At 44.5% G+C, this 16,963-nt stretch overlaps 1 protein-coding gene across 1 annotated transcript in view; it reads left to right on the plus strand.

Moving 5' to 3' along the window:
• Positions 1-16,963, plus strand: part of LOC145911281 (cilia- and flagella-associated protein 47-like) — a 37,927-nt gene that overhangs the window by 18,032 nt on the left and 2,932 nt on the right. The window contains exons 36-55 of the mRNA XM_082998570.1: positions 8,981-9,093; positions 9,300-9,492; positions 9,660-9,818; positions 10,023-10,228; positions 10,520-10,751; positions 10,933-11,076; positions 11,381-11,566; positions 11,855-12,038; positions 12,309-12,482; positions 12,672-12,934; positions 13,099-13,293; positions 13,467-13,633; positions 14,012-14,216; positions 14,393-14,634; positions 14,841-14,976; positions 15,249-15,468; positions 15,821-16,054; positions 16,231-16,450; positions 16,571-16,682; positions 16,789-16,882. Of these exons, the coding sequence (XP_082854696.1) occupies positions 8,981-9,093; positions 9,300-9,492; positions 9,660-9,818; positions 10,023-10,228; positions 10,520-10,751; positions 10,933-11,076; positions 11,381-11,566; positions 11,855-12,038; positions 12,309-12,482; positions 12,672-12,934; positions 13,099-13,293; positions 13,467-13,633; positions 14,012-14,216; positions 14,393-14,634; positions 14,841-14,976; positions 15,249-15,468; positions 15,821-16,054; positions 16,231-16,450; positions 16,571-16,682; positions 16,789-16,882 (3,679 nt within the window). The remainder of the gene's footprint in view (positions 1-8,980; positions 9,094-9,299; positions 9,493-9,659; positions 9,819-10,022; positions 10,229-10,519; positions 10,752-10,932; positions 11,077-11,380; positions 11,567-11,854; positions 12,039-12,308; positions 12,483-12,671; positions 12,935-13,098; positions 13,294-13,466; positions 13,634-14,011; positions 14,217-14,392; positions 14,635-14,840; positions 14,977-15,248; positions 15,469-15,820; positions 16,055-16,230; positions 16,451-16,570; positions 16,683-16,788; positions 16,883-16,963) is intronic.

Genomic DNA, 16,963 nt, shown 5'->3' on the forward strand with positions numbered 1-16,963 from the left:
TAAGCTCGGCGTCAATATGGAAACTCCGGGGTAGCCCAGAGCATCCAGGTTGTCCAAGGAGGAACGAACCGGGCCAGGCCCGAAAGGGAGCAGCCAAAAGTTCCCGCGTTGATCAGTAGCGGGATAGCGCCTGTGAATGGGCGAGTCGTCGCAGCCCAGTCAATACAATTGGACCCAACTCTTTTCTTTCCGAATTTCTTGTCGGAACTTGCTTCATGCTGACAAAACTATTTTTTTGAGATCTGAATCCTAACGTTGTTACGTCCCCACTGCAGTTGATTTGTGTGGTTTGTTGTTATCATGAGTTTCTTATCTCCAATGCTGAAAATTGCTTTATAAATTTGTAAACAATAGACTTGTAATGATAAATACGTGGTGGGTTTCTTTCCTCCAATGACATAATTCTGACTTCTACTGCCCAAAGAATGTTGATTTTTTTTCCGTCAGAACACACCTTCTTGATGGCTTTGTACAAAACATCATCATCATTTCCGCTTCCGATAAACTTCTGCAGTTTCTTTTAACTTTTTTCCCTTTTTCCGACCTGTGATGAAAACAATGCCATTTCCACACTATTGGCTTACCACGCAAAAATTTAACAGCCTTTCGTCCACTGACATTTAGACAATCAACTATATGGCTTGAATGCATGTTGCGAATGCGCCTGTCAATCAAATTACGTCACAGTTTTAGGGCGGCGCTACAAGGCAGTGATATGTAAGCTCTCTTTTGTCGCCTCGAACCCGCCGGGCTCGTTGGCGTGAGTCTGTAATCCGTGCGACTTCGGAGGCTTGAGTTGGAGGACGGCTTGAGATTGGGAGCTCTGCGGCGTCTTGACCTATGTCGATCGGGCGTCCGCGCTAAGCTCGGCGTCAATATGGAGACTCCGGGGTAGCCCAGAGCATCCAGGTTGTCCAAGGAGGAACGAACCGGGCCAGGCCCAAAAGGGAGCAGCCAAAAGTTCCCGCGTTGATCAGTAGCGGGATAGCGCCTGTGAATGGGCGAGTCGTCGTAGCCCAGTCAATACAGTTGGACCCAACTCTTTTCTTTGCCGAATTTTAATTGGATACTTGCTTCATGCTGACAAAACTATTTTTTAAGATCTGAATCCTAACCTTTTGACGTCCCCACTGCAGTTGATTTGTGTGGTTTGTTGTTATCATGAGTTTCTTATCTCCAATGCCGATGTTTAAAGTTTTAAAAAATTGTTAAAAAACTGCTTCATAAATTTGTAAACAAAATACTTGTATTGATAAATACGTGGTGGATTTCTTTCCTCCAATGACATAATTCTGACATCTACTGCCCAAAGAATGTTGATTTTTTTTCCGTCAGAACACACCTTCTTAATGGCTTTGTGCAAAACATCATTATCATTTCCGCTTCCGATAAACTTCTGCAGTTTCTTTGAACTTTTTTCCCTTTTTCCGACCTGTGATGAAAACAATGCCATTTCCACACTATTGGCTTACCACGCAAAAATTTAACAGCCTTTCGTCCACTGACATTTAGACAATCAACTATATGGCTTGAATGCATGTTGCGAATGCGCCTGTCAATCAAATTACGTCACAGTTTTAGGGCGGCGCTACAAGGAGGTGATATGTAAGCTCTCTTTTGTCGCCTCGAACCCGCCGGGCTCGTTGGCGTGAGTCTGTAATCCGTGCGACTTCGGAGGCTTGAGTTGGAGGACGGCTTGAGATTGGGAGCTCTGCGGCGTCTTGACCTATGTCGATCGGGCGTCCGCGCTAAGCTCGGCGTCAATATGGAGACTCCGGGGTAGCCCAGAGCATCCAGGTTGTCCAAGGAGGAACGAACCGGGCCAGGCCCAAAAGGGAGCAGCCAAAAGTTCCCGCGTTGATCAGTAGCGGGATAGCGCCTGTGAATGGGCGAGTCGTCGTAGCCCAGTCAATACAGTTGGACCCAACTCTTTTCTTTGCCGAATTTTAATTGGATACTTGCTTCATGCTGACAAAACTATTTTTTAAGATCTGAATCCTAACCTTTTGACGTCCCCACTGCAGTTGATTTGTGTGGTTTGTTGTTATCATGAGTTTCTTATCTCCAATGCCGATGTTTAAAGTTTCAAAAATTGTTAAAAAACTGCTTTATAAATTTGTAAACAAAATACTTGTATTGATAAATACGTGGTGGATTTCTTTCCTCCAATGACATAATTCTGACATCTACTGCCCAAAGAATGTTGATTTTTTTTCCGTCAGAACACACCTTCTTGATGGCTTTGTGCAAAACATCATTATCATTTCCGCTTCCGATAAACTTCTGCAGTTTCTTTGAACTTTTTTCCCTTTTTCCGACCTGTGATGAAAAATATGCCATTTCCAAACTATTGGCTTACCACGCAAACATTTAACAGCCTTTCGTGCACTGACATTTAGACAATCAACCATATGGCTTGAATGCATGTTGCAAATGCGCCTGTCAAACAAATGACGTCACAGTTTTAGGGCGGCGCTACAAGGCAGTGATATGTAAGCTCTCTTTTGTCGCCTCGAACCCGCCGGGCTCGTTGGCGTGAGTCTGTAATCCGTGCGACTTCGGAGGCTTGAGTTGGAGGACGGCTTGAGATTGGGAGCTCTGCGGCGTCTTGACCTATGTCGATCGGGCGTCCGCGCTAAGCTCGGCGTCAATATGGAAACTCCGGGGTAGCCCAGAGCATCCAGGTTGTCCAAGGAGGAACGAACCGGGCCAGGCCCGAAAGGGAGCAGCCAAAAGTTCCCGCGTTGATCAGTAGCGGGATAGCGCCTGTGAATGGGCGAGTCGTCGCAGCCCAGTCAATACAATTGGACCCAACTCTTTTCTTTCCGAATTTCTTGTCGGAACTTGCTTCATGCTGACAAAACTATTTTTTTGAGATCTGAATCCTAACGTTGTTACGTCCCCACTGCAGTTGATTTGTGTGGTTTGTTGTTATCATGAGTTTCTTATCTCCAATGCTGAAAATTGCTTTATAAATTTGTAAACAATAGACTTGTAATGATAAATACGTGGTGGGTTTCTTTCCTCCAATGACATAATTCTGACTTCTACTGCCCAAAGAATGTTGATTTTTTTTCCGTCAGAACACACCTTCTTGATGGCTTTGTACAAAACATCATCATCATTTCCGCTTCCGATAAACTTCTGCAGTTTCTTTTAACTTTTTTCCCTTTTTCCGACCTGTGATGAAAACAATGCCATTTCCACACTATTGGCTTACCACGCAAAAATTTAACAGCCTTTCGTCCACTGACATTTAGACAATCAACTATATGGCTTGAATGCATGTTGCGAATGCGCCTGTCAATCAAATTACGTCACAGTTTTAGGGCGGCGCTACAAGGCAGTGATATGTAAGCTCTCTTTTGTCGCCTCGAACCCGCCGGGCTCGTTGGCGTGAGTCTGTAATCCGTGCGACTTCGGAGGCTTGAGTTGGAGGACGGCTTGAGATTGGGAGCTCTGCGGCGTCTTGACCTATGTCGATCGGGCGTCCGCGCTAAGCTCGGCGTCAATATGGAAACTCCGGGGTAGCCCAGAGCATCCAGGTTGTCCAAGGAGGAACGAACCGGGCCAGGCCCGAAAGGGAGCAGCCAAAAGTTCCCGCGTTGATCAGTAGCGGGATAGCGCCTGTGAATGGGCGAGTCGTCGCAGCCCAGTCAATACAATTGGACCCAACTCTTTTCTTTCCGAATTTCTTGTCGGAACTTGCTTCATGCTGACAAAACTATTTTTTTGAGATCTGAATCCTAACGTTGTTACGTCCCCACTGCAGTTGATTTGTGTGGTTTGTTGTTATCATGAGTTTCTTATCTCCAATGCTGAAAATTGCTTTATAAATTTGTAAACAATAGACTTGTAATGATAAATACGTGGTGGGTTTCTTTCCTCCAATGACATAATTCTGACTTCTACTGCCCAAAGAATGTTGATTTTTTTTCCGTCAGAACACACCTTCTTGATGGCTTTGTACAAAACATCATCATCATTTCCGCTTCCGATAAACTTCTGCAGTTTCTTTGAACTTTTTTCCCTTTTTCCGACCTGTGATGAAAACAATGCCATTTCCACACTATTGGCTTACCACGCAAAAATTTAACAGCCTTTCGTCCACTGACATTTAGACAATCAACTATATGGCTTGAATGCATGTTGCGAATGCGCCTGTCAATCAAATTACGTCACAGTTTTAGGGCGGCGCTACAAGGCAGTGATATGTAAGCTCTCTTTTGTCGCCTCGAACCCGCCGGGCTCGTTGGCGTGAGTCTGTAATCCGTGCGACTTCGGAGGCTTGAGTTGGAGGACGGCTTGAGATTGGGAGCTCTGCGGCGTCTTGACCTATGTCGATCGGGCGTCCGCGCTAAGCTCGGCGTCAATATGGAGACTCCGGGGTAGCCCAGAGCATCCAGGTTGTCCAAGGAGGAACGAACCGGGCCAGGCCCAAAAGGGAGCAGCCAAAAGTTCCCGCGTTGATCAGTAGCGGGATAGCGCCTGTGAATGGGCGAGTCGTCGTAGCCCAGTCAATACAGTTGGACCCAACTCTTTTCTTTGCCGAATTTTAATTGGATACTTGCTTCATGCTGACAAAACTATTTTTTAAGATCTGAATCCTAACCTTTTGACGTCCCCACTGCAGTTGATTTGTGTGGTTTGTTGTTATCATGAGTTTCTTATCTCCAATGCCGATGTTTAAAGTTTTAAAAAATTGTTAAAAAACTGCTTTATAAATTTGTAAACAAAATACTTGTATTGATAAATACGTGGTGGATTTCTTTCCTCCAATGACATAATTCTGACATCTACTGCCCAAAGAATGTTGATTTTTTTTCCGTCAGAACACACCTTCTTAATGGCTTTGTGCAAAACATCATTATCATTTCCGCTTCCGATAAACTTCTGCAGTTTCTTTGAACTTTTTTCCCTTTTTCCGACCTGTGATGAAAACAATGCCATTTCCACACTATTGGCTTACCACGCAAAAATTTAACAGCCTTTCGTCCACTGACATTTAGACAATCAACTATATGGCTTGAATGCATGTTGCGAATGCGCCTGTCAATCAAATTACGTCACAGTTTTAGGGCGGCGCTACAAGGAGGTGATATGTAAGCTCTCTTTTGTCGCCTCGAACCCGCCGGGCTCGTTGGCGTGAGTCTGTAATCCGTGCGACTTCGGAGGCTTGAGTTGGAGGACGGCTTGAGATTGGGAGCTCTGCGGCGTCTTGACCTATGTCGATCGGGCGTCCGCGCTAAGCTCGGCGTCAATATGGAGACTCCGGGGTAGCCCAGAGCATCCAGGTTGTCCAAGGAGGAACGAACCGGGCCAGGCCCAAAAGGGAGCAGCCAAAAGTTCCCGCGTTGATCAGTAGCGGGATAGCGCCTGTGAATGGGCGAGTCGTCGTAGCCCAGTCAATACAGTTGGACCCAACTCTTTTCTTTGCCGAATTTTAATTGGATACTTGCTTCATGCTGACAAAACTATTTTTTAAGATCTGAATCCTAACCTTTTGACGTCCCCACTGCAGTTGATTTGTGTGGTTTGTTGTTATCATGAGTTTCTTATCTCCAATGCCGATGTTTAAAGTTTCAAAAATTGTTAAAAAACTGCTTCATAAATTTGTAAACAAAATACTTGTATTGATAAGTACGTGGTGGATTTCTTTCCTCCAATGACATAATTCTGACATCTACTGCCCAAAGAATGTTGATTTTTTTTCCGTCAGAACACACCTTCTTGATGGCTTTGTGCAAAACATCATTATCATTTCCGCTTCCGATAAACTTCTGCAGTTTCTTTGAACTTTTTTCCCTTTTTCCGACCTGTGATGAAAAATATGCCATTTCCACACTATTGGCTTACCACGCAAACATTTAACAGCCTTTCGTGCACTGACATTTAGACAATCAACCATATGGCTTGAATGCATGTTGCAAATGCGCCTGTCAAACAAATGACGTCACAGTTTTAGGGCGGCGCTACAAGGCAGTGATATGTAAGCTCTCTTTTGTCGCCTCGAACCCGCCGGGCTCGTTGGCGTGAGTCTGTAATCCGTGCGACTTCGGAGGCTTGAGTTGGAGGACGGCTTGAGATTGGGAGCTCTGCGGCGTCTTGACCTATGTCGATCGGGCGTCCGCGCTAAGCTCGGCGTCAATATGGAAACTCCGGGGTAGCCCAGAGCATCCAGGTTGTCCAAGGAGGAACGAACCGGGCCAGGCCCGAAAGGGAGCAGCCAAAAGTTCCCGCGTTGATCAGTAGCGGGATAGCGCCTGTGAATGGGCGAGTCGTCGCAGCCCAGTCAATACAATTGGACCCAACTCTTTTCTTTCCGAATTTCTTGTCGGAACTTGCTTCATGCTGACAAAACTATTTTTTTGAGATCTGAATCCTAACGTTGTTACGTCCCCACTGCAGTTGATTTGTGTGGTTTGTTGTTATCATGAGTTTCTTATCTCCAATGCTGAAAATTGCTTTATAAATTTGTAAACAATAGACTTGTAATGATAAATACGTGGTGGGTTTCTTTCCTCCAATGACATAATTCTGACTTCTACTGCCCAAAGAATGTTGATTTTTTTTCCGTCAGAACACACCTTCTTGATGGCTTTGTACAAAACATCATCATCATTTCCGCTTCCGATAAACTTCTGCAGTTTCTTTGAACTTTTTTCCCTTTTTCCGACCTGTGATGAAAAAAATGCCATTTCCAAACTATTGGCTTACAACGCAAACATTTAACAGCCTTTCGTGCACTGACATTTAGACAATCAACCATATGGCTTGAATGCATGTTGCGAATGCGCCTGTCAATCAAATAACGTCACAGTTTTAGGGCGGCGCTACAAGGCAGTGATATGTAAGCTCTCTTTTGTCGCCTCGAACCCGCCGGGCTCGTTGGCGTGAGTCTGTAATCCGTGCGACTTCGGAGGCTTGAGTTGGAGGATGGCTTGAGATTGGGAGCTCTGCGGCGTCTTGACCTATGTCGATCGGGCGTCCGCGCTAAGCTCGGCGTCAATATGGAGACTCCGGGGTAGCTCAGAGCATCCAGGTTCTCCAAGGAGGAACGAACCGGGCCAGGCCCGAAAGGGAGCAGCCAAAAGTTCCCGCGTTGATCAGTAGCGGGACAGCGCCTGTGAATGGGCGAGTCGTCGCAGCCCAGTCAATACAGTTGGACCCAACTCTTTTCTTTGCCGAATTTTAATTGGAGACTTGCCTCAAAGAAGAACGTGTTTTTCCAAGAACTCTTTCCATTCTTTCGTTTTGACGTTGTGAGATAATGAATAGTAATCAGTTGATTTCCCACTGCTATCGACTAGCGTGGTTTGTTTTAATCACTAGTGATGCTTCTTCATTGTTCATGGCAGTGTTGTTTTAATTTTAATAATTTGTGAGTAACATTTTTCGCGTTGATAAAATCTCCCGAATTCGTCTTATTTTGGCAAAATTGTGTTGTCTATGCAATAGAGTTATTATCATGTCATCATTCGTTACTTGTCTTTAGTTTCATTCAAACTTTTGTCTTTTCCCACCATCAAATAATCAAACATTTCGCAAGATATTTAACTGCTCTTCAATTTTGACTTGCACGCAGTTGACCATATGGACCCCTATGTGTACATAACTGTCAATCAAATGACGTCACAATTTTAGGGCGGCGCTACAAGGCAGTGATATGTAAACTCTCTTTTGTCGCCTCGAACCCGCCGGGCTCGTTGGCGTGAGTCTGTAATCCGTGCGACTTCGGAGGCTTGAGTTGGAGGACGGCTTGAGATTGGGAGCTCTGCGGCGTCTTGGCCTATGTCGATCGGGCGTCCGCGCTAAGCTCGGCGTCAATATGGAGACTCCGGGGTAGCCCAGAGCATCCAGGTTGTCCAAGGAGGAACGAACCGGGCCAGACCCGAAAGGGAGCAGCCAAAAGTTCCCGCGTTGATCAGTAGCGGGATAGCGCCTGTGAATGGGCGAGTCGTCGCAGCCCAGTCAATACAGTTGAACCCAACTCTTTTCTTTCCGAATTTCTTGTCGGAACTTGCTTCATGCTGACAAAACTGTTGTTTTGAGATCTGAATCCTAACGTTGTTACGTCCCCACTGCAGTTGATTTGTGTGGTTTGTTGTTATCATCAGTTTCTTATCTCCAATGCTGAAAACTGCTTTATAAATTTGTAAACAATAGACTTGTAATGATAAATACTTGGTGGGTTTCTTTCCTCCAATGACATAATACTGACATCTACTGCCCAAAGAATGTTGATTTTTTCAGTCAGAGCAAACCTTCCTGATGGCTTTGTACAAAACATCATTATCATTTCCGCTTTCGATACACTTCTGCAATTTCTTTGAACTTTTTTCCGTATTTCGACCTGTGATGAACAATAATGCCATTTCCACACTATTGGCTTACAACGCAAATATTTAACTGCCTTTCGTGCACTGACATTTAGACAATCAACCATATGGCTTGAATGCATGTTGCGAATGCGCCTGTCAATCAAATTACGTCACAGTTTTAGGGCGGCGCTACAAGGCAGTGATATGTAAGCTCTCTTTTGTCGCCTCGAACCCGCCGGGCTCGTTGGCGTGAGTCTGTAATCCGTGCGACTTCGGAGGCTTGAGTTGGAGGACGGCTTGAGATTGGGAGCTCTGCGGCGTCTTGACCTATGTCGATCGGGCGTCCGCGCTAAGCTCGGCGTCAATATGGAGACTCCGGGGTAGCCCAGAGCATCCAAGTTGTCCAAGGAGGAACGAACCGGGCCAGGCCCGAAAGGGAGCAGCCAAAAGTTCCCGCGTTGATCAGTAGCGGGATAGCGCCTGTGAATGGGCGAGTAGTCGCAGCCCAGTCAATACAGTTGAACCCAACTCTTTTATTCTCCCAATCACTACCTGTTTTGCTTTGTTTTGTTATATTTCTAAAGCTAGGAAAGTTGAATTCCACGTTTTTCGGTTGCCAAAACTTTGGTTTAAAAGGATGTAGTGTATATTTTGTTCAGGTTCTTGTGCTTTCACGAATAACTCCGCACCAGTACAAGAGTTTGAAGCCGGTGGATAAAAAACTTCCGCTTCCAACAGTGAATCCAGACCCTCTGGCGAGTAATGTCTACAGGTGAGATTGTGCTTTAATTCTGAACGGAACAATTTATCATTCGTATTAACCAAAAAATATTGAAACTTGGCAATAGTAGACGTATAGTTTTTCAAATCTGTTGGATCCATCACTCAATATGTAGTTTGTAATGGATGTTATATCTACCTTGTTGTCCGCTTGGCTGAAATTAAATACTTCCTTAAAACATTTCATACTTTCCTCAGCACTGGCGAGCGGATTGTTCTCGCTTGGCTTAATCACCACTATGAGCACCAGCGCCACCAAGTGTGGGGTGAGTCGACTGCCGATCTCATGAAGGGCGGGGCGCCACCGTCCCGTTGGGTGGTCAACTTTGATTACGACTTGCTGGATGGACTCGTTCTAGCCGCGGCTGTCTCAGCCTACTGTCCGTGGCTGGTGAGTTGTGCATTGTTTAAAAGTGATATCAGGCATGTGGTTGTGACGAGCAAAGCATGATTACTGCAGGAGAAAAGATAATTGAAAACCAAAACTGATGTTCTGTTTGTGTCAAATGTTTATACGATGTCGACACGAACCTTTCCATTATTCCTACATTATTGTAGATCTCTCAGTACTTCAGTGAGATGTACACGGCTCCCGCAAGCCCAGAGCAATGTCTACACAACACGCTTATACTTGTGCGAGCTCTTAGTAGTGTTGGAGCGGATTATGACATACAGGCTACGGACATCACTGATCCCAACCCAATCGCCTTGCTCATGGTGAGTTTTGTATCCGTGTTTTATCGTCCATCTGGATAGAAAAAAAAAGATAGTGGCGTACCTAATACATTCATCTCTAAACCCAAATCATTCACGATTGTACATATTGTGACTAAAACTTGACGTACCGGTTAGATAAAAATGAACAAACTGGTTTCTTACGATTGACCTTTCTTTTGTTGCTTATTTGTCATCTTCCCGCAGCTTTGTGTCTACTTGTACCAAAACCTACCCCAGTACGCGCCCAAGTCATCCGTGGAATTCATCGGTTCGCTTCATTCCACTGTGCGAAGACAAGTACGACTCACCAACCCCAGTTCGCGCCCTCTGAAATACGTCGCAAATGTCGCGGGTCGGGACGCGGAAGATTTTCGCTTACCAGCCGGCGAGGAAGTGCTGGTGCCACCGAGGTGCGTCACGGTTACATTGTCAATGCGTTTGCCTTATGATTAAGAAAAAAATGTTTTTTTGAGGTACGACTTTATGCTGAGACATGTTACATGGACTTAACATAGCCCCGGTTGTAATTTATGCTGGTCTGGTATGCCCATATTTGAAGTTATAATTATGGGTGACAAATAGTTATACTGTGTTGTTCGTATTCTTGTGCCTGCTTGGATGCGCTTGCATTCACCCCATTTCACATGACCTAGACTGCAGATAATGTTGGCATTAACGGAAATTATATTTACGCACAACAGGGGTGAGGTAAACCTGGATGTTCACTTCACAAGTCGACTCATCCGACCTGCGGAGGCGGTATTAGTGTTGGTTGGCAGGAGGGAAACTGTCAGCACCGGTTACACGAGGAGTTTGGCGACGGTTGGTTCGACTCTCGTCTTCACAATGAGAACTGCGGTCGACGATATTCATCCCACCAACACCGTGAAGGTGGAAACTCCGTGTTATGAGATGTGCAAAGTGCTTGTGCCGGTAGGTATAAAAACTGTTTTCAAAAGTTTTATATAAATGCATTTAAACGTTTCATAAATCGCTGGAGCTCAATTGACCCACAAGCTTTGTTTAGTGAATGCGTATTGAAAGTATTGTAGACTTATAAAGTTTTGCTTCTTTTTCGTTTAAGTTTTCAAACAAACGATTGTTTTTTTTGTAGGTGAACAACACATTCGGCAAAGCTGGAAATTTCCGAATTGTTCTGGTTGAGTCGAGTGGCGGTCCGCCCTCCCCACTTGATATTGGAAGGAAACATGGAGTTGTGAGAAGTGTGAAGAAAAGCTTGTCGTCCCGTATCAAATCTGTAAGTCGTCAAGTCCTTTTATTCTTAACGTGTACCGTAGTTAACTGTAGTGAAGATCCATAGTGCAAACTTTACTTTAAGTAACTGGCCTGATTTATACAATACTCAGTCAGTCTCTTGTCACTTAACTGCTCTTTTCTAGAGTGTTTTGACACTTATAGAGGAATTTATTAGCCTGATTCACGGCAAGATTTCATGCAAGAAAGTAAAATGTCTCAATGTCTATTTACAGCAAGTAACAATTCTCACAAAAATACGACGACGGACACAACGATAATATTAGGTAACTTGGAATTTTACTTAGGTCAAGTCAAAAACTGACCATGGACAGCCTAAAGAACCGTCACCACCCCCCAGTCCGCCACCTGTTGACCGACCTGTTCCCGAAGTCTCGACTAGAGGAGAACCCATTATGACCTCACAACTAACGGCGTTTTACTGTCACGAGAGTTTCGTGTATTTGGAGCCCGGCAACCCCGCAGATATTCAGGTGGGATTTCATGCTTTAGTGGCCACAAAAATATGGTCGGTTTGCGGCAGTAAAGCAAAAATATCCGTTTTTGCGGTTTTCTAGTGTGGGCTTTTATGTTTTATGCATGCATTAAACTCATTTTCATAAATTTCACAGCATTACCAAGTAAACTAGTACATCAACAGCCACCATATCATTGTTTCACTTATTGCGCAAACATTCAAGTGTGATATGTTGTTTTTTTACTTTAAAAAGTTATCTGATTTAAACCCGTTTTAACCCAACAAACCTTCCTTGCAATTTCAGTTGGACTTCCTGCCGTTCAGTGTTGGGCGTAAATATTGCTCTCTTCTGTTGGTCAACGAAGACGTGGGTGAGTTTGTTCACGCTGTCGAAGGAGTTTCCACCCTTCCCATGCCTTCCTCTGTCCCTTTCAACTCGGCTTCGCACCACGCTGTGAGAATTTCAAGCGCCGCTGCTGCGGAAAAGGGTGTGTTTTTTCAGAAAAAAAAAATGATCCAATCTAATAGTTGCATCGCCAAAAGCGGTTTTAGGATATTACAATTTTTGTCAAAGTAATACAAAATAAGCTATGTTGATATGTTACACATCTGTTACATTACAACATCAAAAGCAATTCTTAGACACCGGAAGCGAACATAAATTAAAAATGTTGTTCACCTGCATATAACCATTTGCTGGCGAAAATGCTTGACCGCTTACAAACCTATTCTTTAACATGTGTTTTCTAATATTGCAGGCAAGGGAATGTACGGGGGTGACGACCGTGTAATTTACTGGAAGTGTGAAAACAACTCAACTTTGAGGGAAAACCTTCTTATTCCCGTCACAAACGAAGCCAAGGAAAAAGCGTTGAGAATCGCTGCCAGGCAACGGATGTCGGAGAAGGAGCAGACGAGGAGGCAACTCACTGGTAAATACCTTGCTTTAATAGTTTTTAATGGTCGACATGTCTTATTCACTTGTTGGAGAAGCCGTTCGAATGTCGGGTTGTGTAAAACCACCCAGTCTCATATCATTGTCAATAGTCGCAACTTCTATTAATTATTAGAATAGAGAGCAATTTACATTTTGATCTAAACCTCAGTTGTTTCTGTGGTAGGAACCCTGGATAGCGGTTCGGTGACGGCCGCGGTTGCAGCGATGAACTTGGTTGAGACGGAGACCGGTGGAGACGCGCGCGAAAACCTCTCCATGCCGCTCACCTCCGCCCCACCTCGACCCCGTGGCACAACCTTCACCGTGGAAGCGTCATCGGAGTGGTTCGAGGTGCCTGACGTCATCACCGTACCCTCCCCGATGACGTTCGGACCGCCACCTGCGTCTGAAATTAAGAACACCAAAATCGGACCCAATGATAGACAGGTGGATTTAAAATTTCGTTGAAAGAATTGTGTTGCTTAAAACCAATGTGGTCGCAGAGTGCAAAACAGCGGGTTTTGAGTACATGTTTATTTATGGCGTTTTAGGTATTTTTAGTAATAATTTAGATATTAAATGTTATAAGTTAATACTGCTAACCTTTAAAGGACGATGGTACAATACCCCTCGAAGTCCACTTTACTCCGCACGGACCTGGCCACTATCCCTGTGACATTGTCCTAAAATCACAAGGCGACGTTCGGCTGTACAGGATTGAATGCACGGTCAACCCAGCGGGAACCAACGCACGTTTCGACTTCCGCACGCCGGCGCACCAGAGCATCACCCAAAGCATTCCTATCGTAAGTGAAATTGGCGACATTGGTCAGGGTGCCAAGCCCATCGGGATTCTTGCCCATGATGACCTGGGTTCGAATCCCGGTTCGATAAACAAGTGAATGCCATGAAATCCTTGCACTTTTCTGCTGCTCCAACGACACCAAAGTTTCAACATTTGTGACATTATATTTTTCAGCAAAACGCTTCAAACCATGATTGGGAGTTGCATTGCGTGGTGGAGGGTGGTGGTTTCCACGGACCAAAGTACATGCTAGCCAAGGCCGGCCAGACCACCTACTACCCACTAATGTTTAAACCACACTACGAATGCACAGTTAATGGCATTCTAACAATAAAAAACAAGTAAGTTTTTGGAAACTTCACCCTTTATGTAGCTGGTACAAACCTTACAAATTTTCTTTTTGCGAGTTGCGGCCGCAAAACCACTTAATAATTTCTAAAGGGTCTTTAAAGTTCGTTTGCAAGTAAACGCGTACTCTTTGTAATAAGTTTAGTGAATATATTGATACGTAATTTAAATAGTATTCATTTAGTGTATTTAACATTTGTTCGCCCTTTGCCTTATTCAGCTCATGACATAATTAATTAATATTTATTTGTGCAATGATTCCTTGTACTTGTTTAATGACTAATTGCACCTTTTTGGGTATTTATCCACCAAAGTTAAGAACTTTTTAGTGCTTTACTACGTTATCAATGCACTTTGTAACGTTACTTTAGGTCGGATGGCACAGAACACCTGTTCAATCTACGTGGCGTGGGGGAAAGCCCCTTGTCGCTGGAACACATTGAGGTGAAATGCAAATGTCGTTCAGTCCTTACACAGACGGTGAAGGTTCCGAACTACTCAGCACACAAACTCACGTACAAAGTCTTTTCGGACATTCCGTTCATCGAAGGCGAGAACCAGGTCACTGTTATGAAGGTACGTTATAAGTTGTTTTGCGCATAGAAAGTGAATATTGTAAACGGCTCGTTGCCACACATCAACACGCCTAACTTTTTGTTTTACCCTATCACGTTTATTAGGCCCCAAACCGGTAAATTTTCTAATTAAGTGTATTTGAACTGGTGGTTTATACTTACTTATTCAAACCGCAGGGCGACACCAGCGAATACACGTTTTCACTGTCACCATGGCGACGGGGAACCACCCGGGGAGTTCTGGCGTTTGTGGTGGATGACGCTTCAATCAAATCCGCCCTGGAACGATATGACAGCGACTCGGACACCGAGGATGCCGCTGTGGAACCGAACTTGCCCCCGGCTTTGGGGGTCTCCAAGACTCCGGCGTTTCTCAAACCGAAACGATTGACTGAGTTGGAGGGTTTATCTGGGTACAGGTGAATACAATCCGTGTTTCCTCATAAATGTTGGTCAAGACATTCAATTGAATTATTGTCATCCAACAATTGCAAATAGAATCGCAAAAATGCAATACTTCCGAAAACAAATATTTTTAAATGCAAAGCAAATACCGGGTGCATAGCAAATAACGGCTAAGACTCAATTTTGATTTAATGACAAAAAATAAATTACCTTTTGGTAGAGTTTGGTACTCGTTGCAAGTTCAATGTGAGCCGGATGATCCTATTGGTGTTTTGGAGGTCACTTGCCCGGTTCAGAGGGTCAAAGTCATCGAAATTCCGATCAAAAATCCTTCAGGCGAAACAGTTCAATTCGACGTAAGTAGTTTAAAATATTTCACCAACGTATTTTCTGTTTGCTCAATACGAATTTCGGGTTTTGGTGGAATGTATTGCAGTGATATTTTTACCTGAAGGGTAACATATGGGTATTAATTTGATTGGCTTTTGTTTTTACAGTTTGTATTTGGTGGTTGAATTTACGTTACAGACGCACAGTATAAAACTATTGCTCATGTAGTTCGTACTCTGCATCTGTAATGTAGTTATATTGCACTACAACCTCTTGACCAGCAGTATTTACAATGAAGGTCGACGTGTCCGGGTCATCAGTAGAGGGAGATACATCGCTCTCTCTGGCGCCTCACGTGCCCGCCGTTTACCGCTTTACGTACAGTCCGTGTGTGGTTGGAGAAGGGAGTGGATCTGTTGTGTTCACGAGCGACCTGACCGGGGAGTTTTGGTACGAACTCGACTTGCAGTGCGTTTCTCCGCCACCGACGCATCTACCGATGATGGAATGTCAGCTCGGTAATTGGAAATAGTTGCACGTTTATTCGCACCACACTCACTGGATACGAGTTTTCAAAAGTATCCAATATCTGGTATATGCAAAAGAGAATTAATAATCATTGGATAGCTGCAGACAGGTGTACACACTGTTTCGACCTATAAGATCTCATCGGTGTAGGTGGTGATTCTGGCAGTGGACTAGCAGGGCACAGAGATTTCCACTTTGTGGAACTATTTGTTTAAAAGCTAGTCCAGTGCCACAATCGCCAGCCGCAAGACCTTATAGGTCGAAACAGTGTGCGTAACTGAGTTTTATGTCTATAGTATATTAATTCTCATGTGAGGCCACAGCTTTATTTTCGTGTATCAGGATCTTGGTCTCGTCAGTATATCACCATCACCAATCCCACCGACGAACCGATGGACGTGCAAGGTTCGGTTTTCAACCCCGTGAACTTCTCTCTCGATGTAGCCATGAAAACAGGCCGGCAATCTGACGGAAGCGAACGACCGCCATCGTTCTGCGTCCAGCCGAGGTCAAAGGTCAACGTTCCTGTCCAGTTCATGGCGACTTCACTTGGCGCATCAACTCACCAAACTACGAGTACGTTGATTTGAGTTCGAAGTGCTAAAAAACAAAAATTTTACTGTGCCAACCTCGACAAAACCCCTCAGGGCCTTTGAAAAGCGTTTCGCTGAATGTAACAAATCTACTTGTTGTGAAGCGCTGCGAAAAAGTTCGTCACGGTCATACTTTACCATTTTTTTTATTTATTGCAGTTATGTTGAAAAGCAAACAACTTGGTGAAGCAGCTTACCTCGTTTCCGGTCGCGGTTTGGCCCCTGCTCCAATGGAACCGTTGAGCGTCAGCGCCGCCACTGGATCCAGCACCTCACTAATTCTGCCCTTCCGAAACCCAACTGACGTCACTGTATGTGCTGACGTCACAATGTCAGACAACGAGCATACGATGAACAGCATCGCCCAATCTGTCATCCGGTAACCATTTTAACTGTTACCTGTACTTAATTGCGTGGGAGCGACATAATGTTTGCTAATCGTTTGGAAGAATTGTTTGTGTGTTACGTATTCATGGCGACTTTCTTGTCTGTTTTACAGAAATAGCATCACCGCTGATTCAGCTTTCTGCCTCTTGCTGAAGCACACAAACAATATAAAACTTGCCCCTCATCAAAGCATCGACATCCCCTTCACGTTTGCTCCAGACACCGTAAGTTCGCACAACTAAATCGACACCAACATGATATGTTTCGTGTGCCTGGTGTCCCAAGAAAGGCCGAGTTTTGCTTTCTGAATTTACTGTTCTAATTCTACAGATGCGACGTCACGAGGGTGCGCTAACGATCTCTTTGCGAAGAGAAGATGGTCGACCCTGGCCCGACGAAAACGACGGAATTGAAGATCTTTCAGGCAAGACCGCAGATACAAACGCCTCGATACAAATATGAAAACGGCATTTGTAGTTCATATACTAATACCTGCAAAATAAAA

The sequence above is a fragment of the Ascidia mentula genome, chromosome 8 (assembly GCF_947561715.1).
Source record: "Ascidia mentula chromosome 8, kaAscMent1.1, whole genome shotgun sequence".
Taxonomy (NCBI): domain Eukaryota; kingdom Metazoa; phylum Chordata; class Ascidiacea; order Phlebobranchia; family Ascidiidae; genus Ascidia; species Ascidia mentula.